Source organism: Bos indicus, chromosome 6 (genome assembly GCF_029378745.1).
Source record: "Bos indicus isolate NIAB-ARS_2022 breed Sahiwal x Tharparkar chromosome 6, NIAB-ARS_B.indTharparkar_mat_pri_1.0, whole genome shotgun sequence".
Classification (NCBI taxonomy): domain Eukaryota; kingdom Metazoa; phylum Chordata; class Mammalia; order Artiodactyla; family Bovidae; genus Bos; species Bos indicus.
In genome coordinates, this window is record NC_091765.1 from 5,821,415 (window position 1) to 5,847,417 (window position 26,003).

The 26,003-nt window shown below is 40.5% G+C and overlaps 1 protein-coding gene across 33 annotated transcripts in view; it reads left to right on the plus strand.

Moving 5' to 3' along the window:
• Positions 1–26,003, plus strand: part of LOC109553295 (mitotic spindle assembly checkpoint protein MAD2A) — a 651,283-nt gene that overhangs the window by 201,396 nt on the left and 423,884 nt on the right. For 3 of the 33 annotated variants that reach the window (XM_070790788.1, XM_070790786.1, XM_070790787.1), the window contains 9 exons: positions 3,200–3,309; positions 3,830–4,010; positions 5,199–5,337; positions 10,866–11,041; positions 12,807–12,968; positions 17,314–17,423; positions 17,935–18,121; positions 19,349–19,487; positions 21,242–24,833. The exons of 28 other annotated variants lie outside the window; for them this stretch is intronic. In XM_070790788.1, coding sequence (XP_070646889.1) covers positions 3,200–3,309; positions 3,830–4,010; positions 5,199–5,337; positions 10,866–11,041; positions 12,807–12,968; positions 17,314–17,423; positions 17,935–18,121; positions 19,349–19,487; positions 21,242–21,372 — 1,335 coding nt within the window. In that variant the 3' untranslated portion in view covers positions 21,373–24,833. Of the gene's footprint in view, positions 1–3,199; positions 3,310–3,829; positions 4,011–5,198; positions 5,338–10,139; positions 11,042–12,806; positions 12,969–17,313; positions 17,424–17,934; positions 18,122–19,348; positions 19,488–21,241; positions 24,834–26,003 lie in introns of those variants that run through there. 2 more of the 33 variants (XR_011567001.1, XM_070790789.1) reach the window with 2 other exon arrangements.

The following is a 26,003-nucleotide window of genomic DNA, read 5'->3' on the forward strand; positions in this document are numbered from 1 at the left end:
ATATATGTGTTAGTATAGTGTATTGGTGTTTTTCCTTCTGGCTTACTTCACTCTGTATAATAAGCTCCAGTTTCATCCACCTCATTAGAACTGATTCAAATGTATTCTTTTTAATGGCTGAGTAATACTCCATTGTGTATATGTACCACTGCTTTCTTATCCATTCATCTGCTGATGGACATCTAGGTTGCTTCCATGTCCTGGCTATTATAAACAGTGCTGCGATGAACATTGGGGTACACGTGTCTCTTTCCCTTCTGGTTTCCTCAGTGTGTATGCCCAGCAGTGGGATTGCTGGATCATAAGGCAGTTCTGTTTCCAGTTTTTTAAGGAATCTCCACACTGTTCTCCATAGTGGCTGTACTAGTTTGCATTCCCACCAACAGTGTAAGAGGGTTCCCTTTTCTCCACACCCTCTCCAGCATTTATTATTTGTAGACTTTTGGATCACAGCCATTCTGACTGGTGTGAAATGGTACCTCATAGTGGTCTTGATTTGCATTTCTCTGATAATGAGTGATGTTGAGCATCTTTTCATGTGTTTGTTTGCCATCTGTATGTCTTCTTTGGAGAAATGTCTACTTAGTTCTTTGGTCCATTTTTTGATTGGGTCATTTATTTTTCTGGAGTTGAGCTGTAGGAGTTGCTTCTATATTTTTGAGATTAGTTGTTTGTCAGTTGCTTCATTTGCTATTATTTTCTCCCATTCTGAAGGCTGTCTATTCACCTTGCTGATAGTTTCCTTTGATGTGCAGAAGCATTTAAGGTTAATTAGGTCCCATTTGTTTATTTTTGCTTTTATTTCCAATATTCTGGGAGGTGGGTCATAGAGGATCCTGCTGTGATGTATGTCAGAGACTGATTTGCCTATGTTCTCCTCTAGGAGTTTTAATGGCTTTGTTAACATTTGTAAGTTTAGCCCACCACTCAAGGTTACAGTTACATGGTAACCAGTTTTACTACATGCCTAATCTTATAAATCTTATTTTTAAAGGGAGTGCAACAATCAAAATCTGTTTGGAAGTTTGCAAAATTCAATAGGTTTATACAAAACATAGACTGAGTTTCAAATGATACAGCTAAATCACCCGTGTGTAGTTAAATTTCTACCAGGGCGATAATACAACAGAAAGAAAAAATTAATCAGTCCATCTTGGTACTTGTTAGCAGCTATGAACAAAAATATATTGATGTAGTAATAACTACAGACAGGTTATTAAAATTATCTTAGAAACCAAATAACATATGGTGTTTCCTTGTCCCCTATTAATGTTCGATTGTATGATAATAGAAACAGTGCAGGTATTATTTAGAGTTGACCCCTTGACACTTGACCCATAATAATACACACTAGGTATGCAAATAGCAAGTAGAGTGCTACCCTCTAAAAGGTGCACACTTGGAACTGATTTCACTTTTGAGCAAGTGTTACTAGGCTCTTGCCTGTTTCCATGCTATAAGCACAGACTAGTAAGAGGGTGGCTACTTATGGGTACAGGTCTTTGACAGTCCCAAAGTTTTCTCTTCCTAAAGTTGATTGATCTTGGTGGGGAATCAAACCTTGGAACTTTGGCCTTGAGAATACCATATGTCAAAGCAACCATGGAGTTGGTGTAAATCAGAAATGAATATATAGTCAGAACCACATTGAGTTTGTCATTAAACTGTCTATAAACAGTGGTCCAATAGCAAATACCCACGGAATATTCTGCATGAGTCATGTCCTGGCTTATCCATACTCAGTCTCACCAATCGATTCTACAGCACAGGGTTCAGGAGAGAGAAGAGACACACTCCAAGTGCATGTAGTTTGGTACACAAGGCAAAGGCCCTGCTGCACACTCCCAGACTCCCAGAAGCCAAAGCCAGATGACGTGGTTGAATGGCATCACCAACTCCATGGATGTGAATTTGAACAAGACCCAGGTGTTGCTGATGGACAGGAAAGCCTGGTGTGCAGTCCATGGGGTCACAAAGAGTAGGACAGGACTGAATGGCTGAACTCACATGGAGTGCTTCCTCCTTCCAAATGTACTGCGGACACTCCATAAGAAGCATAGTGAAACCCTGATGACCAGCATTGGGTACTCTATACCAATTCCAAGAAAAAGTATGAGAGGACTGAGACTTTGTGCATTATCTTCATACTCTATCCTCAGTACTCAAGAGAGTGCCTGACACAAACAGCAGCTCAATAAGTACTGAAACAAGCGAACACTAACAGGATTGTAATCATGATAGTTGCCTTAGAAACACTGCGTAAAGAAGATACTATTAAGAGAAGTCAGGCTGTATATTAAGACCAGTGGAAGCAAGTTGTGCCTTTGAAACTGGCAAGGCAATGCAATCATTTCCCCTCAGTCTTGCACAACAGGTTACAACTTCATCCATTTTAATAGGCCCCATTCTCCGATATTAAGACTTGGTCATCAATATAAAGTTTGCAGGCCTCCACTTAGGAAGCTGACATTTGCATATTCTATCCCACAGGTGTCAAGTTGCAATGAATCTAATTTTTCAATTTTCTCTTTGGGTGGATATATACAATTCAAAGAGTTGTAAGGGTAACATGTAGTTTACCATTGGGGCTTTAGATTTACTTCTAACACCTGCTGCTTAAAAGTCTGTAGAACTGAACTTTTATATGATTTTTTTTTAAAAAAAAAAAACATTGAAGCAATTTCGGTACTAGCTTTTTCGCAAAGAGCACACATACTTCAGGTTTTCTCTTAATATGTGTATAAGAGCATGTAGGGGTGTAATTTTGTTTATTTCAGAACTTCTCTTTCTTGAATCACAAGCAAGCATGTGTCTGAAGTAAACAAACAAAATGGGCATGTGCGTTTCTTTTCAAGAAACTAATAGGATTTAGGATCAGTTATAACCAGGCCTTGCCAGTTTGTACTAATGTGTTAACATGTACACAGAGATAAGTTCCAGGTGATAGAAGGAGCTTTAGCTGCATTCTCACTACAGCCTAGACTCTGCTTTTATGCTTCTTATTTTAGTTGGGGAAAATCCAACCAGTACTTCTGGGTGTGCAAGGCTGTGGAGAATGACAGCCAAACTCTGTGTGAATCAGTCTGCGTGGCTGTGAAGGAATTGTGGACTGAATTGAAGTTTTCCACTAAATATTTTCTTTGCAATTTCTCCATTGAATTTATCCTAAGAATAATACATACTTTTTGATCTATATAAGGATTTTCTTCGAAATATCCAAGGAAGCATATTTTCAGCCAGTCTCTATGATAAGTGGCTTGATGTTATTGATCAAGGCGAGGAGGAAGACAAAATAACCGCAACCCAGAGGTAATGATGCCATAATTACTCAACTCTGAGAAAATATAACCAACATACTCTTAGGAATATATTAGCTTATAGTTTACAGCTGTGTCCTCTAAAATAATGATCAGTATCACGGGGTTTCACTTGATCATGCCCATGGAAGCTAGTTTGAAGAGAGATGCATGCCTTACTGGTGACACTGTAATTGGTGTTTTTCTCCTAATCTCATTATCATGGACTGCTTGACCATTTTACACCTTCTGAATACATGAAACTGTTGGAGATGAAATCCACTGGTCTAAATTGAGATGATAAAGAACCAATCCGCCAGTGGTATGATCTTAAATACAAACACATAACTAACCAGAGTAGGTCTTACCTGGTTCAGGAATTAAATTCAGTGAAACATTTTTGTATGCATTCATGCCTGGAACTGTGAGAATGGACTGTGTACATGGTATAAAAAGAAGTACTTTGTTCTCTGTATTTCCACTTACTAAGCAAAATGACTCGCTTTATTTATAAGTGTTTTCTCTGTCCTTAGGCTTCTAGACCAGCTGCCGAGAGCCAATGTAGTTTTTCTGCGATATCTTTTTGCAGTTTTATACAATATTGAGCAACATTCCTCATCCAATCAGATGACAGCTTATAATTTATCAGTGTGTATAACCCCAAGCATGCTTTGTCTGTCTAATTCTGGCAGCTCAGAAAACTTCACCAAACAGGTAATGAGATCTCTCATTTTTATGCCTTGCGGAGCAGAGTCCCCATCTTGAACCTGAAGTCTGTAGTATTAACTCTGATGAACCAGTTTTTAAGTGCACATTTTAATTACACTGCTTTGGAGTGGCAGAGTCCTACTCTGGTTGGGCATGGGAAGGTGTATTATAACTGAGAACAGTTGACTCACTTCCCCTTTGCCATCCAAGAGACTAAACGATAGAGAGGTAAGAGTAGGATGATATGATAGAAAAGAACCTGGCTTTGGAATCAGAGAGCCAAGGTTCAACTCTCAGCCTAATCACTGAGGGTGTACAAGCCTCCAAACTATGATTTCATCATTACACAATGATGACACCCAATACATCTGGTCACTTTCGGCACATCTTAGCGGCCTGGGCAATATGAGCACCTGAGGCTCCACACATACTGGCCGCACTCTGCCACCGGTGGGTCATTCAGGAAAATACTTGGCTTCTATTGTGTCTCTGCCTGAGGATGAGGAAGCTAGTAAATATTTCAGAACATCCTAAGAGAGCCACAACATGCCTAATAAGATCACAGCTCTTCTCCAAGCTCCCCCGGACAGCAAGTGCGAGGCAAGGGAATGTGGTAAGACAGACAGACATGTTTTCTCTCCAGATGCTTTCTTCCTTCACAAAGGCCCCCGGCCAACACAGAAACCTCTGCTACCCAAGTTTCAGATATTTCTTCACTGAAGTGAAATTCACAATTGGTGTTGTATTTGATACTGTATAAATTTTAATAATATGAGATATAAAAAATCTATCTCAATAAAACTAGAAACAAATTTATTAAAAATAAATAAAACTTAATAAGAGAATATATATTTTTGTCCCAAAAATCCTATGCGGGATACTTAATAATCATCCTAGTTTTAAGCATGTTAACCATCATTACAAAATTTTAGCTATTAAAGCAGGGTACATAATAAAACTTTAGCACACTGACTAAAAGAATTTTAAAATTTGAGCCCAAACTACTCTTAAAAGTATCAGTTATGTCTTAGAAAAAGCTGATGTATATATATTTATATATTTTTTAATCAAGTCTGATTTTTTCTCAGATTTCTTTTGCATTTTTGGTTAGAGCCAAGATTCATGGATGAAATGTGATTTACTATTACACCATATGTAGAGTAATACCCCATTTTTTGCCCCTTCGTGTTACAGATTTCTTTCATACAATTTCTCATTGAAAACTGTCTCAAGATATTTGGAGAAGATATCACTTGTCTCTTTGGAGAGACGTCAGTGAGTTCTGATAACAGTGATATCACTGATATTACCGATAACAGTGAGAAGGTTGCAGGTATGTGAATAATGTAACTGGCTTTGATGCCAAAGACAGCAAGGCTGCCAGGGGTCAGTGGGAGATCCTAGAGCCCAAAGCACATTCTAAGGGCAGTAATTTCCATCTGCTCCAAGACATGGGAAGATTCCCACTTGTGAGATCAAAGCAAGGATAAGACTGTTCTGATTTCAAGAAGCAACTAGTACAGCTTTAGGAGACATCACGATTCATTGAGTTCAGTTCAGCTGCTCAGTCGTGTCCAACTCTTTGCTACCCCAAGGACTACAGTGACCCCAAGTCCTTGGGGTCGAGGACGGCAGCACGCCAGGCCTCCCTGTCCATCACCAACTCCCAGAGCTTACTCAAACTCACGTCCTTTGAATTGGTGATGCCGTCCAACCATCTCATCCTCTCTCGTCCCCTTGTCCTCCTGCCTTCAATCTTTCCCAGCATCAGGGTCTTTTCCAATGAGTCAGTTCTTCACATCAGGTGACCAAAGCATTGGAGTTTTAGCTTCAGCATCAGTTAGATTGCTGTGTTTGGGGTGGCCTTTCTGTATTCTGGCAGCTTGTGGTTCTTTTTTATTGTGGAGATTCCTCACTCTGTGTGGGATTGTATGAGTGGCTTGTCAAGGTTTCCTGCTTAGGGAAGCCTGCGTCCCTGTTCTGGTGGGTGGAGCTGGACTTCTCTCCAGAGGGCAATGAAGTGTCCAGTAGTGAGTTTTGAGATGTCTATGGGTTTGGTGTGATTTTGGGCAGCCTGTATATTGAAGCTCAGGGCTATGTTCCTGCGTTGTTGGAGAATTTGTGTTGTAAGTCGTGCTCTGGAACTTGTTGGCTCTTGGGTGGTGCTTGGTTTCAGTGTAGGTATGGAGGCTTTTGGATGAAGTCTTGTCCATTAATGTTCCCTGGAGTCAGGAGTTCTCTGGTGTTCTCAGGTTTTGAACTTAAGCCTCCTGTCTCTGGTTTTCAGTCTTATTCTTAGAGTAGCCTCAAGACTTCTCTATCTGTACAGCACCGATGATAAAACATCTAGGTTAATGATGAAAAGCTTCTCCACTGTGAGGGACACCCTGAGAGTTTCACCAAGTTAGATGTTGAAGAGAATAAGGAGGAGGGAGATAGAGTTGACCAGGAGAAGAAGAGGGGGAATCAAAAGGGGAGAGAGCAAGCTAGCCAGTAATCAATTCGCTATGTGCTCTCCACAGTCTGGGCCCCTCAGAGAGGCTCATGCACTTACCCAGAGAAGAGAAGGAAGAAGCAGAGAGAGGTGATCAGGATAAGAAAAGAGGGAATCAAAAGGAGAGAGACAGATCCAGCCAGTAATCAGTTCCCAAAATGTTCTCCATAGCCCGGAATACACAAAGAGATTCACAGAGTGGGTAGGGAAGAAAAGGGTGAGGGAGGAGATAGAGGCGACCTGGTGGAGAAAAAGGAGAGTCAAAAGGGGGAGAGCACAATCAAGGCAGTGATCAAACTCCCAAGTAAAAATGGGTAGTGAAGATTGGGTTCTTAAACGTACAAAATTGACAACAAATACCAAAAAGCAAATATTAAAAGTGTACAGTAAAGGTTAGAGTCTCCCAAATACAGTATTAGAAAAACAAAACAAAGTCACAAAAAATAACAAAACATATATATGAAGTTTGCAGGTAATAGTAGGTTATAAAAATTAAAATTAAAGAAGTAATAGAGGACTTAAAAATTTAAAAAAATATTTTTTTAATGATAATACTAAAAATATATCTAGGAATTTCTCTTCGGTTGTTGTGGGCAGTGTGGGGTTAGTTCAGTTTCAGATAGTTCCGTGATCCAGCTTATAGTTCTCAAGATCTATAGGCTCCTTCCAATGTAGTCAGTGCTAACTACAAGGTTTTAATCTGTTGCACCTGTCTTATCCAGAGCGGTTCCCTCTGTTTATTTTAACTTCTTCTATTTGCTGGTGTCTAATTTCCGCCCTGACTCATGGGGGTGAAGGTGGTCACTTATTTAGGCTCCCTTATTCATTGGTGCTGTGGGGACGGAGGAGCACTGCAAACAAATATCCCTGGCATGTGCTCACAGTGTCCTGGCCGCACTGGGTTTGCCCCCGCTCACGGTGTGTATCCTTTCCCAGTCTACACTGCTCAGGCTCCAGGTTGCTCTGCCTGCAACTGTCTGAGGCAGGCCCTGGGTTGCGTGCACTTCCCAGGTCTAAGCCGTTCAGGTTCAGGTTCAGGTTCTCAGGTACTCCACAAAGGCACAGACTCAGTCGGACCTGCGTTTTGTGCCCTTCCCATGTCCGAGCAGCTCAGGCGACCAGGTGCTTAGCGACCCCCAGGTGTGTTGTGTCTTATCACCTCCCCCATCCCAGCCGCTTGATTTGCTGGGTGGCAGCAGGCCTGCCTGTCTCAGGTGGGCCGTGTGTCTCTTCTGGGGAGCTGATCTCTGGCTGCGACCGTCCCAGCAGATGTCAACCGCCCAGAATCCCAACAAGTCTTGGTTAGCAAATGGGAGCCTGCTTGCAGTTTTGTAGAGGATGCCTCTCTGGGGCTGAGATTGCCCCTTTCAGGCTCTGGCTGCCCCCGCCTGCCTCCCTGTCTCTGGTGGGAGATGAGTCAGTGCACAGCCAGCTAGCTCTGCTCTGGTATTCTCTCAGTCCTCTGCTCTGTGAGTGGGCCAGGAAGTGCCTTAGATTAGGGCTTTTCACAGGACAGTTTTTTTTTTTTTCTCTCTCGCTGGCTATCCCACAATTTGGGTTGCTATCTCACATTAGCTCCCTCAGATTGCCCTCAGGGCACTCAGGCCTGGCCCTTACCCTAAGCAATGCAGCCCGCACCTCCATGTTCAGGCCCCCAGTTTGCTGGTGGCAACTGTGAGTGTCTGGACTAGTTCCCTGCTGGAAGTTGATGTTAGGCATGCAATCTGTGGGGTTTCTTTCTTTCTTTTTCCTCCCCGTTATGTTACCCTCTGAGATTCCAAAACTCCCCACTGACCTGCCAATGAGAGTGTTTCCTAGTGTTGGGAAACTTCTCCTCTTTTAAGACTACCGTCCCAGGACAGATCTCTGTCCCTACCTCATTTGTCTCTCTTTTTCTCTTTTATATTTTGTCCCACCACCTTTTAAAGACAATGGGCTGCCTTTCTGGGTGCCTGATGTGCTCTGGCAGCATTCAGAAATTGTTTTGTGGAATTTGCTCAGCATTCAATGTTCTTTTGATGAATTTGTGAGGAGAAAGTCGTCTTTCTGTTCTATTCCTCCACCACCTTAGGACTGCCTCTGAGACGTGAACTCTGGATTCTACCTCCACAGCAAGCTCTCTTTCCATTCTGCTTCAGACCTAGGTTGCAAATGGAACTGGACTGAATGTTTATATGTCTGTTTGTTTTTAAGTCTTTCCTCTTGCAATTATCCCTACTACCATTCCAGTATTGTCCCATTGACATTTCTTTCTCTGAAGAAAATGTCTTACTAATTTAGCAAGTACGGGGGCCAGAATAGAATTTCTACTTAATGTATTTGTATTCCTATAATAGTTATTCTATACCCACAAAGCTACACAATTTCAGTTTTTAACATTCAAACCCTAATTTGAGCATGAGGAAAAACACTAACCTAAATCTTGCCAGGATTGTTTAAGAAAGATGAGGTTGTAAAGTTAACCTGTTTCACAGTCCCTGGCAACCCACTCCAGTATTAATATCCAGGAAGACCAACGGACAGGAGCCTGACAGGCTATAGTCCATGGGGTCTCAAGAGGTGGACACGACTGAATAATTGAGCACCATACTTTTCGTGGATATAGTATACAGTTTTATTGGTCACAGAGCCCACAAGAACTCTAACACCAACCAATGTACATTATGAAAGGCCAATCTAGGCCCGAAAATAAAAGCGTAGGCCTTAATGTCTATTTTGCTTTCCATCTATGCTTATAGGCTAGCTGGCCATATAGCTTTGTACCAACTGATAGAGTTTTCTTCCTAAGAGTATTCTTATTAAAGCTGAACAATGAAGGAATACATTTGAAATACATGAATACCTGTGGGTAGTTTAGAAATAAAAGAATCAGGTTAAGAGTAGGGAAACCAGGGTGCATAAAGCAACTCAACCCATATAAACATGTATCTTTTCACGTTTGTACATATTAATTAGGAGAATCTGTTCCTGAATTTAAGAATGCATTTGCTTTCTTCATTATCTCCTTTTAAAATGATGGTAGTATGAATGTCAGGGCAGAAATAGCCTAAGGCAAAGTGATGGCATTCCTTCAGGAATGCACACCTTCTGGAGGCTACACAGTCAAATGGAGAATGGGGGTGCGGTCTGCTTAGGGGGAGGCGACTGATGTCTAGGCTGCCTTAGGCCTTCTGAAGGAGGGAAATTACCTTTACTAAGGCTGCTATGTGCCATGTCTTGTGCTGGGTAGTACATTATGTTATGTAGTCCAGTCAGGTGTAAGTAGCCTCATTTATGTTACATTTGAGCAAACTGAGGCTCAAAGAGTTTTAGGTAACTCATCCAATTAAGAGGCAGAATAGGAGCCTTCTGGTTCTCTCACCCAGCACAAGTGGTTCACTCATTTGAATGGACATGGTGACGCACTCACTATGTCTCCGAAAGACAAGTGAATGGGCATTTTAAAAGATTTGGTTAAATTCTTCTGTTTATTTTTCTACAACTGGGCTCCTCTAATTGACTTCTTTAGCTGGTTATTTAAGGAAATATTAAGCAGGTTTATTGAGGAAATATCAGGAAAACATTCATAGCTGGGCACGAGACACTTTGAACTCAATTCTTCACTGCTGATCACTCTTTTTTGAAAAATATTCCTTTGACAGGGGCTGTTGGTAGTTAAAATTCATCTTTGGGTTAGCTGAGTAAAGTGTCACACACACAAAAAATGGCCCCCTGTAATCCGACCATATGGTCTGCAATTAATGACTACTTCTCAAGGACCCTGAGGGCAGGAAGTCGTTCTTGGAGCTGACTGAGGTGTGTGGCCTCCCAGAGGAGAGGTCCAGAGGCTGACAAGCACTGTCAGGAAGGATGTCTCGTGAAAGGCGATTCTTTTCAAGGGAGAAAATTGTGCATGACTGGGTACTCAGAAAACCAAACAGGTAACTGAACAGAGGAAGGAAACTTCCTACAAATGCTGCTTGATTTGAATATTAAAGAATTTTGGCCTTTAAAATGAGATCTGAAACCAGAATCCACTGATAATACTCAACATTAGGAAACCTGTATAACTATAGGTTAAGTGCCTCATGACACAGGGCAAAGGGAATAGAGAGCACTGTCTGGGGAATACTGTCACAGGGAGAATCTACCCTGAGTCTGACCACGCCTCTAGGTTTAACTACTGGTTTGCAGAATATGGGCAAGAAGAACATGGTAACACCACAAGGATGCAATTAGCCTGCTTCAGAATGAGGGGAATGCTATGTAACAAATGGTTCGGTTTCTCTCTTTCAGCCTCTGCCATGAACATGCTGCTGAATGTAAGTGGTGGAAATCAGGCTAAATAAGCTAAACTACTACTAGTGAAAATGTCTCTTCTACATTAGTTTCAGACAAGAAGACAGTTAGGAAGAGTTCTCTCAAAAACTGGGCCTTTGGCTGTATCTCCAGGAGCTGCAAGGAGAACCAACACCCATGTCTACCACCCACAAAGCCAAAACAGCTCTTTGGAGCTCCTCTTGAGGATGTATGTGATAATGACACCCTGCCCACCCCAATTCTGGTAGGTCTTATTTTGGTTTCTGTAACCTTCCTGAGAAGGGGAGTGCTGAGAGACCAAGTGTTCTCTTCCAAATCTACTCCCAAATGAAGAAGTCTGGCTTTGTCCGATAAGATTCATAACATTACTTCAAAGAATAAGATCTGATTTAGGTACTGCAGAGTCAGAAGGCAAGTACAAGATGAAAAGATACTCTCATCCATTCCGCTGATTTCAACAAAGACCCATCTATACCAGCTCAGACCAGTTAACATGGACCCTGTAAGTTAAGGCAGTTAGAGAAGGCGAGGTTGAGAAAAAGAATGAGAGCAGTCTTTTACAGATCACCTTTATGAGGCAAGAAGGGGCATCAGTCAGATTAGTGAGCTGCTGCCCTTACCCAAGAAAAGAGGAAGTATATAGAGGCACGTATGTGGAAAGCTCCTGTCTTAAGGGGGCCTGTTCTTCTGCAAGGTTGTTCAGAGTAGTTATCTCTTAAACAGCTGCGGCAAGGAATTGTGGAGATCAGCCAGAGGCTGGGACAGGCTGGGAGCTGGGCAAAATCAACCCAATGTCCATTTTTTCCTTCGGGTGACAGAGTGCTTGTTTTGCATAGAATGGTGGGGAGGTCCTGGAGGCGAGTTTTAACTCCAGGCTATTTTGACCGCGTAGCTTTCCTTCAGACTCTGTGTGTAAGAATCTCTGCGAGTCCACCTCATCCTCATATGTCTCCTCGTCTCCTCAAGTCTCCTTCAGCTGAGTCTTCTCCCCCTTATGATGCAAAATGTCTCACACGGATTTGATAGGGAACTCAAGTGTTTAAGCAGAAAGTACGCATCCTCTGGCAAAGATGAATCATTTGCTCCTGACAGAAGGTGTCAAAAGAGAGTCACAGAGTTCGGACTGTGCTATATCAAATTAGTGTACTGAACTGTAAGCATTAACTCTTGTTCACTGTCCACTATCTCTCCAAGCACTACACTAGATGCAGGGAATTTTATGGTATATATGAAGGAATTTATCATACTAGCTACGTGCTAGCTACTACCCCAGACCTTGCATCTTTCACAGAAAATTTAGGAGGTAGCCATGACTATCATCACCCCCACTTCATAAATGATAAACAAAAGAGCCTCACCCAAGTATGTGCTATGCCCAAAGTCACACAGTGGATGACTGGTATAACAGATTCCACATTCCTTGGAAAACCTGGCTCCAATATCTCTTATGTCTCTAAATCTGCAGACAGCAGAGGACATGAAAATACAGGAAAAGGAACTAGAAAGGCTGATGAGACAGGAATGTCATCGGAGAAGGAGGAGAGGCGTATTGAGCCTGATTTTGAGGGGAGGGAATACAGGAAACAGGACTGAATGGGGTGGACAGTCCCTGGAAGGGGAAGAAACAAATGGAGCATGAATATGGCAAAAAGATTTCCACACTTAGGGAAGACCATGTATAATAGTGAATAAAGAGAAAGGAGCGGTGAACGAAGAGAGTGTGAAATCTACAAAGGCCTCAAAGCAGAGACGTTTAACACAGTAAATTCACTGAAACGGAAAATCTGATTACACAAGTGTTTACAATGTTTCAGTGTATGAATGTCAAATCGATTGTTGGGTCGAAAATATATTTAGAGACACTGAAGAAAAAATTTCAAATTGACTTCGGTGCTGTTCTTTAACTGTACCCTCATATACCACAGGTCTGTCAAAACAGGAGCAAGCTTGTGCTCTGGGCTTCTAGACATGAAATGTCCCACAGTTTTCTTTTCTTTCCTTCCCTATAGGATATGCTTTACTTTATCAATGAAAAAGGGCCGTTCACAGAAGGCATCTTCAGAAAGTCACCCAGTATAAAATCATGCAGAGCCCTAAAGAAGAAACTAAACTGTGGAGACACAGTGAACTTGAATGAGGAACCAATTCTTGTTATTGCCTCCGTCTTAAAGGTAAGGAAAGTTTGACCATTATCCACGCACGGTAAATCTGAAGGTATATGACTGATCCTTCATTATGAATGCCCAAGAAACCTAATAGGCATAAGAGAGGAAGGAGCTGAAAAGTGAAAAACACTTCACAAAGCCAAAACTGAAGGAAGGTACCGCAGATGTTATAAGCCCCATACATTAGATATTTTCCTTTTTCATTGCACATCTTGACTCCTGAACACTCCATGCAAAGGAATAACAAGATATTTCAAAATACCCACTTACACATTGAGTGTTTACCAAAACAAGCTTCCTGCTTTGGATGACTTCCTCATCACCTTCCTAATGAAGGCCACATTTCCAAAATAAAATTCATATGAAGCTTTTGGAAACAGTTAACAGAAGTAACTTCCCAGGTGGCTCAGACAGTAAAGAATCCGCCTTCAATGCAGGAAACCTGGGTTCCATCCCTGGGTTGCCAGGATCCCCTGGAACAGGGACTGGCATACGACTCCAGTATGGTTGCCTGGAGAATCCCATGGACAGTGGAGTCTGGCAGGCTATAGTCCATGAGGTGGCACAGAATTGGACACGGCTGAAGCAACTTAACATGGATGCAGGACAGATGTTTACTCACTATGGTAAACTCGTGTGTTTAGTGTGTGTGTGTGTGTCTGTGTGTGTTAGTCGCCTAGTCGCAGCCGACTCTCTGTGATCCCATTGACTGAAGCCCAGCAGACTCCTCTGTCCATGGAATCTTCCAGGCAAGAATACTAGAGTGGTTTGCCATGCCCTTCTCCAGGGGATCTTCCTGCCAGGCATCGAACCTGCATCTCTTGCATCTCCTGCATTGGCAGGCAGGTTTTTTACCACTAGCACCACCTGGGAAGCCCATTTGTCTTATAATGAATCAAAAAACCCTTAGTGAGGCCACCAAAATCTCTGATCACTTCATCATCCTTGCTTCCCCTGTGTCTCAATGCCTTTTACTTGAAAATTAGTGTAGGGATGATGCCACCATTTGTTCCTTCTTTTTCCTCCTTTTATCTCCCTTACCATCTTTAATGGGCTTTGTTAACATTTGTAAGTTTAACCCACCACCCAAGGTTACAGTTACATGGTAACCAGTTTTACTACATGCCTAATCTTATAAATCTTATTTTTAAAGGGAGTGCAACAATCAAAATCTGTTTGGAATTTTGCAAAATTCAATAGGTTTATACAAAAAATAGACTGAGTTTGAAATGATACAGCTAAATCACCAGTGTGTAGTTAAATTTCTACCAGGGCGATAATACAACAGAAAGAAAAAATTAATCAGTCCATCTTGGTACTTGTTAGCAGCTATGAACAAAAATATATTGATGTAGTAATAACTACAGACAGGTTATTAAAATTATCTTAGAAATCAAATAACATATGGTGTTTCCTTGTCCCCTATTAATGTTTGATTGTATGGTAATACCAACAGTGCAGGTATGATTTAGAGTTGACCCCTTGACACTTGACCCATAATAATACACACTAGATATGCAAACAGCAAGTAGAGTGCTACCCTCTAAAAGGTGCACACTTGGAACTGATTTCACTTTTGAGCAAGTGTTACTAGGCTCTTGCCTGTTTCCATGCTATAAGCACAGACTAGTAAGTGGGTGGCTACTTATGGGTACAGGTCTTTGACAGTCCCAAAGTTTTCTCTTCCTAAAGTTGATTGATCTTGGTGGGGAATCAAACCTTGGAACTTTGGCCTTGAGAATACCATATGTCAAAGCAACCATGGAGTTGGTGTAAATCAGAAATGAATATATAGTCAGAACCACATTGAGTTTGTCATTAAACTGTGTATAAACAGTGGTCCAATAGCAAATACCATGGCATATTCTGCATGAGTCATGTCCTGGCTTAACCATACTCAGTCTCACCAATCGATTCTACAGCACAGGGTTCAGGAGAGAGAAGAGACACACTCCAAGTGCATGTAGTTTGGTACACAAGGCAAAGGCCCTGCTGCACACTCCCAGACTCCCAGAAGCCAAAGGCAGATGACATGGTTGAATGGCATCACCAACTCCATGGACATGAATTTTAACAAGACCCAGGTGTTGGTGATGGACAGGAAAGCCTGGTGTGCAGTCCATGGGGTCACAAAGAGTAGGACAGGACTGAATGGCTGAACTGAAATGGAGTGTTTCCTCCTTCCAAATGTACTGCGGACACTCCATAAGAAGCATAGTGAAACCCTGATGACCAGCATTGGGTACTGTATACCAATTCCAAGAAAAAGTATGAGAGGACTGAGACTTTGTACATTACCTTCATACTCTATCCTCAGTACTCAAGAGAGTGCCTGACGCAAACAGCAGCTCAATAAGTACTGAAACAAGCGAACACTAACAGGATTACAATCATGATAGTTACCTTAGAAACACTGCCTATAGAAGATACTAGTAAGAGAAGTCAGGCTGTATATTCGGAGAAGGCAATGGCATCCCTCTCCAGTACTTTTGCCTGGAAAATCCCATGGATAGAGGAGCCTAGTAGGCTGTAGTCCATGTGGTCGCTAGAGTTGGACACGACTGAGCGACTTCACTTTCACTTTTCACTTTCATGCATTGGAGAAGGAAATGGCAACCCAGTCCAGTGTTCTTGCTTGAAGAATCCCAGGGAAGGGGAAGCCTGGTGGGCTGTCGTCTGTGGGGTCACACAGAGTCGGACACAACTGACACGACTTAGCAGTAGCAGTAGCAGGCTGTATATTAAGACCAGTAGAAGCAAGTTGTGCCTTTGAAACTGGCAAGGCAAGTTTGCACAACAGTTTACAACCTCATCTCTTTTAATAGGCCCCATTCTATGATATTAAGACTTGGTCATCAGGATAAAGTTTTCAGGCTTCCACTTAGGAAGCTGATATCTGCATATTCTATCCCACAGGTGTCAAGTTGCAATGTATCTAAATTTTCAGTTTCCTCCTTGGGTGGATATATTCCATTCAAAGTGTTGTAAGGGTACCATGTAGTTTACCCATGGGGGTTTTGATTTATTTCTAACACCTGCTGCTTAAAAGCCTGTAGAACTGAACTTTTATATATATATATATATATATATATATATATATATATATATATTTTTTTTTTTTACGGCCTTTGGAATTTTTAATTTCTATTCAAAATTACGAAGAACTTACACAAATTAATAAGAGAAGACTGTTGTATTAGTTTTCTTTCATGACTATAACAGCTTGCCACAAACTTAAGGGTTTAAAACAATAGTATTGTATTATGCTGCAGTTCTGCAAGTAGGAAATCTGTTACAGGTCCTAGTGGGCTGAAACCAAAGTGTTAGCAGGGTTGCATTCCTTTCTGCAGGCCCCAGGGACAAATCTATTTCCTTGCCCATTCAGATGTTGGAATTCAGTTCCATGCAGTTGTAGAGCTAAGATCTCCTCATCCTTGCTGTCAACTTGAGACTGCCCTCAGCTCCTAAAGACAACTTCCAGAATCAGCAACAAAATGTCAACTCATTCTCACACTGTCACCACTCTGACTTGACTTATTTTCCTTCTACTTACACTTTTTAGATTTCATATGAAATCTTAGGGCTTCCCAGGTGTCTTTGTTGTAAGGAATCTGCCTGCCAATGCAGGAGACGCAAGTTCGATCTCTGGGTTGGGAAGATCCCCTGGAGAAGGGAATGGCAACCCACTCCAGTACTCTTCCCTGGAGAATCCCATGGTCAGAGGAGCCTGGTGGGCTGCAGTCCATGGGATCGCCAAGAGTCAGACACGGCTAAGAGACTGAATGACAATAAAAAAATTTTTTTTTTAAAGAAAAAGATTGAAGCTATTTCGATACTAGCTTTTTCCCAAAGAGCACACATACTTCAGGTTTTCTCTTAATATGTGTAGAAGACCATGTAGGGGTGTAATTTTGTTTGTTTTATTTCAGAACTTCTCTTTCTTGAATCACAAGCAAGCATGTGTCTGAAGTAAACAAACAAAATGGGCATGTGCGTTTCTTTTCAAGAAACTAATAGGATTTAGGATGAGTTATCACCAGGCCTTGCCAGTTTGTACTAATGTGTTAACATGTACACAGAGATAAGTTCCAGGTGATAGAAGGAGCTTTAGCTGCATTCTCACTACAGCCCAGACTCTACTTTTATGCTTCTAATTTTAGTTGGGGAAAATCCAACCAGTACATCTAGGTGTGCAAGGTTGTGGAGAATCACAGCCAAGCTCTGTGTGAATCAGTGTGCGTTGCTGTGAAGCAATTGAGGACTGAATTGAATTTTTCAAGTAAATATGTTATTTGAAAATTCTCCATTGAGTTTATCCTAAGAATAATATATACTTTTTGATCTATATAAGGATTTTCTTCGAAATATCCAAGGAAGCATATTTTCAGCCAGTCTCTATGATAAATGGCTTGATGTTATTGATCAAGGGAATGAGGACGACAAAATAAAGGCGACCCAGAGGTAATGATGCCATAATTACTCAACTCTGAGAAAATACAACCAACATACTCTTAGGAAAATATTAGCTTATACTTTACAGCTGTGTCCTCTAAAATAATGACCAGTATCACGGGGTTTCACTTGATCATGCCCATGGAAGCCAGTTTGAAATGAGATGCATGCCTTATTGGTCACACTGTAATTGTCACCAATCTTATTAACATGGAATGCTTGACCATTTTATGCCTTCTGAATACACGAAACTGATGGAGGTGAAATCCACTGGTCTCAAAAGAGATGATAAAGAACCAATCCGCCAGTGGTATGATCTTAAATACAAACACATAACTAACCAGAGTAGTTCTTATCTGAATCAGGAATTAAATTCAGTGAAACATTTTGTATGCATTCATGCCTGGAACTGTGAGAATGGACTGTGTACATGGTATAAAAAGAAGTACTTTGTTCTCTGTATTTCCACTTACTAAGCAAAATGACTCGCTTTATTTATAAGTGTGTTTTCTGTCCTTAGGCTTCTAGACCAGCTGCCGAGAGCCAATGTAGTTTTTCTGCGATATCTTTTTGCAGTTTTACGCAATATTGAGCAACATTCCTCATCCAATCAGATGACAGCTTATAATTTATCAGTGTGTATAACCCCAAGCATTCTTCATCTGCCTAATTCTGGCAGCTCAGAATTAGGAAACTTTACCAAAAAGGTAACGAGATCTCTTATTCTTATGCCTTGTGGGGCAGAGTCCCCATCTTGAACCTGAAGTCTGTAGTATTAACTCTGATGAACCAGTTTTTAAAGTGCACATTTTAATTACACTGCCTTGGAGTGGCAGAGTCCTACTCTGGTTGGGCATGGGAAGGTGTATTATAACTGAGAACAGTTGACTCACTTCCCCTTTGCCACCCAAGAGATTAAATGATAGAGAGGTAAGAGTAGGATGATATGATAGAAAAGAACCTGGCTTTGGAATCAGAGAGCCAAGGTTCAACTCTCAGCCTAATCACTGAGGGTATACAAGCCTCCAAACTATGATTTCATCATTACACAATGATGACAACACCCAATACATCTGGTCACTGTCGGCACACCTTAGCGGCCTGGGCAATATGAGCACCTGAGGCTCCACACATACTGGCCGCACTCTGCCAGCTGTGGCTCATTCAGGAAAGTATTTGGCTTCCATTGTGTCTCCGCCAGAGGATGAGGAAGCTAGTAAAATATTTCAGAACATCCTAACAGAGCCACAACATGCCTAATATGATCACAGATCTTCCCCAAGCTGCCCCGGACAGCAAGTGTGAGGCATGGCAATGTAGTTAGACAGACAGACATGTTTCTCTCCAGATGCTTTCTTCCTTCACAAACCCTCCCGCCCCGCACAGAAACCTCTGCTACCCACGTTTCAGTTATTTCTTCACTGAAGTGAATTTCACAATTTGTGTTGTATTCGATACTTTATAAGTTTTAATAAGATGCCATATATAAATCCTATCTCAATAAAACTAGAAAATTTTTAATAAAAATAAATAAAACTTAATAAGAGAATATACATTTTTGTTCCAAACATCCTATGTGTGGTGCTTAAAAGTCATCCTAGTTTTAAGCATGTAACCATCATTACAAAATTTAAGTTATTAAACCAGGCCACATATTATAACTAGCCCACTGACTTAAAGAATTTTAAAATTTGAGCCCAAAGTACTCTTGAAAGTATCAGTTATTTCTTAGAAAAAGCTGATGTATATATATATAATATATATATATTATATATATATATATATTATATATATATATATACTTTAATCAAGTCTGAATTTTTCTCAGACTTCTTTTGCATTGTTTGTTAGAGCCAAGATTCATGGATGAAATGTGATATACTATTACACCATATGTAAAGTAATACCCCATTTTTTGCCCCTTTGTGTTACAGATTTCTTTCATACAATTTCTCATTGAAAACTGTCTCAAGATATTTGGAGAAGATATCACTTGTCTCTTTGGAGAGATGTCAGTGAGTTCTGATAACAGTGATATCACTGATATTACCGATAACAGTGAGAAGGTTGCAGGTACGTGAATAATGTAACTGGCTTTGATGCCAAAGACAGCAAGGCTGCCAGGGGTCAGTGGGAGATCCTAGAGCCCAAAGCACATTCTAAGGGCAGTAATTTCCATCTGCTCCAAGACATGGGAAGTTTCCCACTTGTGAGATCAAAGCAAGGAGAAGACTGTTCTGATTTCAGGAAGCTACTAGTAAGCTTTAGGAGACATCATGGTTCAGTTCTGTTCAGTTGCTCAGTCGTGTCTGACTCTTTGTGACCCCAAGGACTACAGTGACCCCAAGTCCTTGGGGTTGAGGACTGCAGCGTGCCAGGCCTCCCTGTTCATCACCAACTCCCGGAGCTTACTCAAACTCATGTCCATCGAATCGGTGATGCCATCCAACCATCTCACCCTCTCGTCCCCTTCTCCTCCTGCCTTCAGTCTTTCCCAGCATCAGGGTCTTTTCCAATGAGTCAGTTCTTCACATCAGGTGGCAAAAACATTGGCATTTCCAGCCTCAGCATCAGTCCTTCCAATGAATATTCAGGACTGATCTCCTTTAGGATGGACTGGCTGGATCTCCTTGCAGTCCAAAGGACTCTCAAGAGTCTTCTCCAATACCACAGTTCAAAACGAACCTCACAGTATATTATTGCATTTGGAAATTTTTAAAATAAAACTTGAAATGCAACTCATATATAAAAGATGTGCTCTGGCTTAACCTAGGTTGAGGGGCCCAGAGCACTGCCTGGTTTATTCCCCTCTCCTTCCTTTTTCAGGTCAGTGGTCCCTGAGGCACTGCAGGTTTCTAGTGCCTTTGAATTAGGTTGAAAAGAACCAGCATCACTGAGAAAAAAAGGACTAATATCAGAAAAACTTTCCAGGCTATCAACTCTTGTACCACTATTTACCAGTTGGGTTAACTTTGGCCAATTGTTCTAGCTCAGTTTCAGTTTCTTCATCTCTAAAGTGTGAATAAAAAATATCTAAATCTTAGGATTGCTGTAAAGATTAAATAAGATAATTGATGTAAAACAAATCTGTAAAGAAGCAATTAATAGGGCTAGTAGAAGTCTCATGAGATTAGAGTTAGTACTACTTGAGCCTAGCAACAGTGGAAACAGTGTCAGACTTTATTTTTGGGGGCTCCAAAATCACTGCAGATAGTGACTGCAGCCATGAAATTAAAAGATGCTTACTCCTTGGAAGGAAAGCTATGACCAACCTAGATAGCATATTGAAAAGCAGAGACATTACTTTGCCAACAAAGGTCCGTCTAGTCAAGGCTATGGTTTTTCCAGTGGTCATGTACGGATGTGAGAGTTGGACTGTGAAGAAAGCTGAGAGCCGAAGAACTGATGCTTTTGTACTATGGTGTTGGAGAAGACTCTTGAGAGTCCCTTGGACTGCAAGGAGATCCAACCAGTCCATTCTGAAGGAGATCAGCCCTGGGATTTCTTTGGAAGGAATGATGCTAAAGCTGAAACTCCAGTACTTTGGCCACCTCATGCGAAGAGTTGACTCATTGGAAAAGACCCTGATGCTGGGAGGGATTGGGGGAAAGAGGAGAAGGGGACGGCAGAGGATGAGATGGCTGGATGGCATCACTGACTCGATGGATGTGAGTCTGAGTGAACTCTGGGAGTTGGTGCTGGACAGGGAAGCCTGGTGTGCTGCGATTCACGGGGTTGCAAAGATTCGGACACGACTGAGCGACTGAACTGAACTGAATATCTGAGAACATGTTCAAACTAAGATCTCTCTGCTTTCATTTCATCAGTGATAAAAGAACAATCTCTTGAATCTGAGCCAGTGAGAATGACAATGTTTTACAAAAAGGGACAACTGCAGTATGATGCCATGACCTCATCAAGGATGGGTCCATCCACTGACCTGTCTACAGTATTCTAAGTCCCCGAAGATTACAGTCCCCGAAGATTACAGTCTCCATAATCACACTTTATCCTTCCTTTTTCTTTATCCTATAATAAATATCTCACTCAAGAATACTTTTTACAAAATATTTGCATAATTTTGTTGAGTTTGAATTAAATGCTCAGATTTTATCCAGAAATAAATGAATTTCCTGGCACAAGAATGAACACGAGGCACTTCAACCAAGAAAACCACTTTGGATCATTCAATGAAAAATAAGACCTTTCAAGGTCCCAGCTTATACCATTTCAGTTTTTCTTGATCCCATATATCCGTATGTGAGAAAATATTCCCCCCAAAGTATCTCTTCTTTCATTCCTACCATATTTTTTGTACTGTGTTGTACATTTTTATATTGATGCAATAGAAATAGGTTAGAAAACTATTTCATTTGCTTATGATTCATTTTAACACTTTGGTAGAGGCTCAACTGGCAGTTTGGGTCTCAACTAAGATCACTTATGAACTTTTAAGCACTTGGCAGCTCAACCTGGAGTAAGCTACATGTCTGCTGTTTGAAGTTGGCTCTGGGTTGATCCCCATGTCTTCAACAAGAAAACCGGCCTACTTCATATGGTAGAAGAAGGGTTCCCAACAGCAAGAGAGGCTTTTCAAGAGTCACCGTAGAAAAGGGCTCCACAGAAGACTACAAAGACAGTGAGTTATTCATTATTTACTGAGGAAAGTAAGGGAGTTCCAGAAAAACATCTATAGTCAGCTTCACTGACTATGCTAAAGCCTTTGACTGTATGTATGCATGGTGCTCAGTTGTTTCAGTCGTGTCCAACTCTTTGCAACCCTATGGACTGTAGCCCACCAGCTCCTCTGTTCATGGGATTTTCCAGGCAAGAATACTGGAGTGGGTTGCCATTTCCTCCTCAGGGGAATCTTCCTGATCCAGGGATCAAATCCATGTTTCCTGAGACTCCAGTGTTGGAGGTGGTATCTTTACCTGCTGAGCTGTCAGGGAAGTCCTTTGACCATGTGGATCACAACAAACTGTGAAAAATGATTAAAGAGATGGGAGTACCAGACCACCTTACTTGCCTCCTGGGAAACCTGTAAGCCGGTCAAGAAGCAACAGTTAGAATCGAACATGGAACAGAGGACTGGTTCATAATTTAGAAAGGCTGTATATCATCACTCTGCTTATTTAATTGATATGCAGAGTATATCATGCGAAGTGCTATGCTGGATGAATCAAGTTGGAATCAAGATTTCTGGGAGAATTATCAACAACCTCAGATATACAGATGATACCGCTCTAATGGCAGAAAGTGAAGACAAACTAGAGTCTCTTGAAAAGGGCGAAAGAGGAGAGTGAAAAAGCTGGTTTGAAACTAACCACTAGAAAAACTAAGGGACAGCTAGATCATTTCCTCAGAGGAGAAGAAATTACAGAAGCATAAGAGAAAAAGAGAGCATTTTATGGCTTATGAGTTTTGAAAACTTAGTTTCCTAGGAAACAAAAACAACACATGGCAGAGGGTAAAGATCTAGGTGGAAACCTCATGGGAAAATCCTTAAATCATTAGGTGTATGGAACACATGCCACATTTCATAAATAGAAACCAAGGGGAATTAGGAAGCCCCCAGAGAACAATTAAATAACATGTCTAAGAAAGATGGGGCATCATACATTCATACAGAATTTCTTGTACCTCAACATGGAACAGATCAGTGAAGTTATTCCCAGCAACATGAGAATTACCATATGGAAGGAACAAAGAGAACCACTGGATTTGAGTAACACATGTCTCAGCAATAGTGGTACAGGCCAATCACCTGGGACAAGAGAGCAAGTAGGACATTTCAGCAGATGTCCAGCATACACAGATGACACAGTGGATAAATGCCATGCCTCATTCCACAATCACCTAACTCCTTAGCATAAGAAGACTCCAGAACATGATACATTCATGGAGAAAATGGAAAGACCTTGAATTTCTGCCAATCTGGGAACAAAGGATTACACTAGAAATGTACCATTTAAAACTATACAACAGTACATATCTTAATATATTACAGTTTGTCGACTGAGATGGATACCAATATATATAGAATACTTGATCCATGCATTGTTTCCATAGCAAGGGTTCCAGGGTCAAACAGATTTGGGAAATGCTATATTTTCCTACCGGAAATCAAAATGCCCATTAACATATTAATGTCTTAGAGAAGACTCACAGTAAAGAAACTCAGTATTTTCCACATCTGACCTGAGAGGTCGTTTTGGAGGAACCCTATTAATGAACAATCCTAGGAACATACATATATAAACACTGCTCTTAGTTTACCTTCTTAGGTCACAGAAGATCCTCTACAATGCAACCTGCTCCAGTAATCCATTTTTTCTTCACTATCTCTCAGTGTAGATCCTTTTCTTTAGCTAGGTCAGACACTTCACTGTTTCCTGAACAAGACACACACATATCTCTAAGTATAATTATCAACTCCTCTTTGTCTCTAAATATACACAAACTAGATAGCTACTTGGGTTCTACTCACTCAGAAATTTCACAAGAGACACCTGTGACCATTCCAGCTCAAATTAATTGCTCTTTTATAATGCATAAACATTTGACCCCATTAGATATTGGCTCATATGCTGCTATGCACCATCAGGAATTACACTGGTATTTTTATACATAGCTCAACAATCCAAATTCCTGTGGTGAATGATTACCCGTTGTGTTAATTTTATATTACTTTTAATGCCTGGGTAAATGTCTACTAAAAAAGGTATAAATGAATTTCTGAATTTTTCTAAGAGTACAGAAATTTTACATTGACTGGTAATGACTGCAAATTTTAAAACCGAAGAGGTAGAAAACAGCACAAATGGAATTTCAGTGAGTAGCAGTAAGACATAAGTTTTAGATATGACCTTAAAGTCTTTACTGTTCACAAGTTCTGGTAGTCACTGTTTTTATTCATCTAGCAAAAATGGGATATCGGTGTGATATATTTGGGAATAATTGCATGCTTGTATAAATTTTCTTTTAAGTAGAAACAATTCCATAACAAAAAGGGGTAAAAACATGGCTGGGCAGTGTATCTGTGCGTTTTTAGGCCAAGAAAGATACACAAAAGTCTCTCAAATCTGAAGAGGAGAAATAACAGGAGATAAAGAAAAGCTGAAAACAGTCTGTCAACTGTAACTCACAGAGGAGATTCTTGCCATGTGGAAATGGCGAATAAAGGTCAGCTTCCCCCTAGGATACTCACCAAGAAAATCAAGTTATTAATTTTAGAAAAGATTCTAGGAACTGATAAACTATAAAAGGACCCACCTGTCTAATGTAGAATGAATAAAAGGCAATTCGATTTTCTGATATTAGTCTTTACTATAGCTAGTAAGATCTGTGTAATCATCAGACAATTTTCACTTAGTGATGTAATTAGGGTTAAATATTTTCAAAAGCAAAGCAAAGATACTAAGGATGAAAATATTGATGATTGATTCCAGAAAGAGAGCTATTGAAAGGCTTTAAGAGGAAACTAATTCTCTTTATGGTGATTAATAATTATGATATATTGACTAGAATATGAATGTAATATATATATTCAATTTTTATTCCACTGCATTAGCTATATCTCAAATAATTATTTTTATTTTTTAGTATTTTAGTTTTTCAATCATTCAGTCAATACATGTTATAATTTTGTGAATTATTCTTTAATCCATACATTGTTTATGCTTTTCTTTTTTTTCAGGTTCCCATACTGAAGGATTTTCATTACTATTTGTAACAGCTAATTTCTAACTTTAATAGAGTAGTGACTAGATAATATGTGAATGATTGTGATTCTTTGCGACTGCAGGTATATAGTAAATTTTAAACGTTTAAATGTTGCATGCATGCTTTAGAAGAGTGTGTATTCTCTGTTGGGTTCTCTTTTGGGTACAAAGATATATATGTATATATGTATATATATATATATATATATATATATATATATATTTAAAATCATGCTATATATGTTACTCTGGAGAAGGACATGGCAACCCACTCCTGTACTCTTGCCTGAAAAATCCCATGGGTGGAGGGGCCTGGTAGGCTACAGTCCATGAGATGGCAAAGTCAGACACGACCGAGCGACTTCACTTTCACTTTTGACTTTCATGCATTGGAGCAGGAAATGGCAACCCACTCCAGTGTTCTTGCCTGGAGAATCCCAGGGACAGAGGAGCCTGGTGGGCTGCCATCTATAGCGTCGCACAGAGTCGGACACGACTGAAGCGACTTAGCAGCAGCATATGTGTTACTCACATCCTCTCTGTATATTCTCCAAATTAGAGGTTTCTAAGAGAGGTGTTAAACTCTCCCATTATGATATTAAGTTTGTCAATTTTATTTTGTAATTCTGAGTTTTTATAGCTGTTTTTTTTTTTTTTTTTTTGGAGGGGGGTTACAGTCTACATCTATATTAAGCATACACAAAGTTATAATTTTTATACTCTTCATAAATATTCTTTATTAATGTTAATGCATCTGCTTTATATGCTATTTTGAATAATATTTTTATTTCAGCTCTTCTTTTGGTCCATATATGCCTAGAATATCTCTTTTGCTTTTTCTCTTTTTAAATTTTCTGTTTTAGGG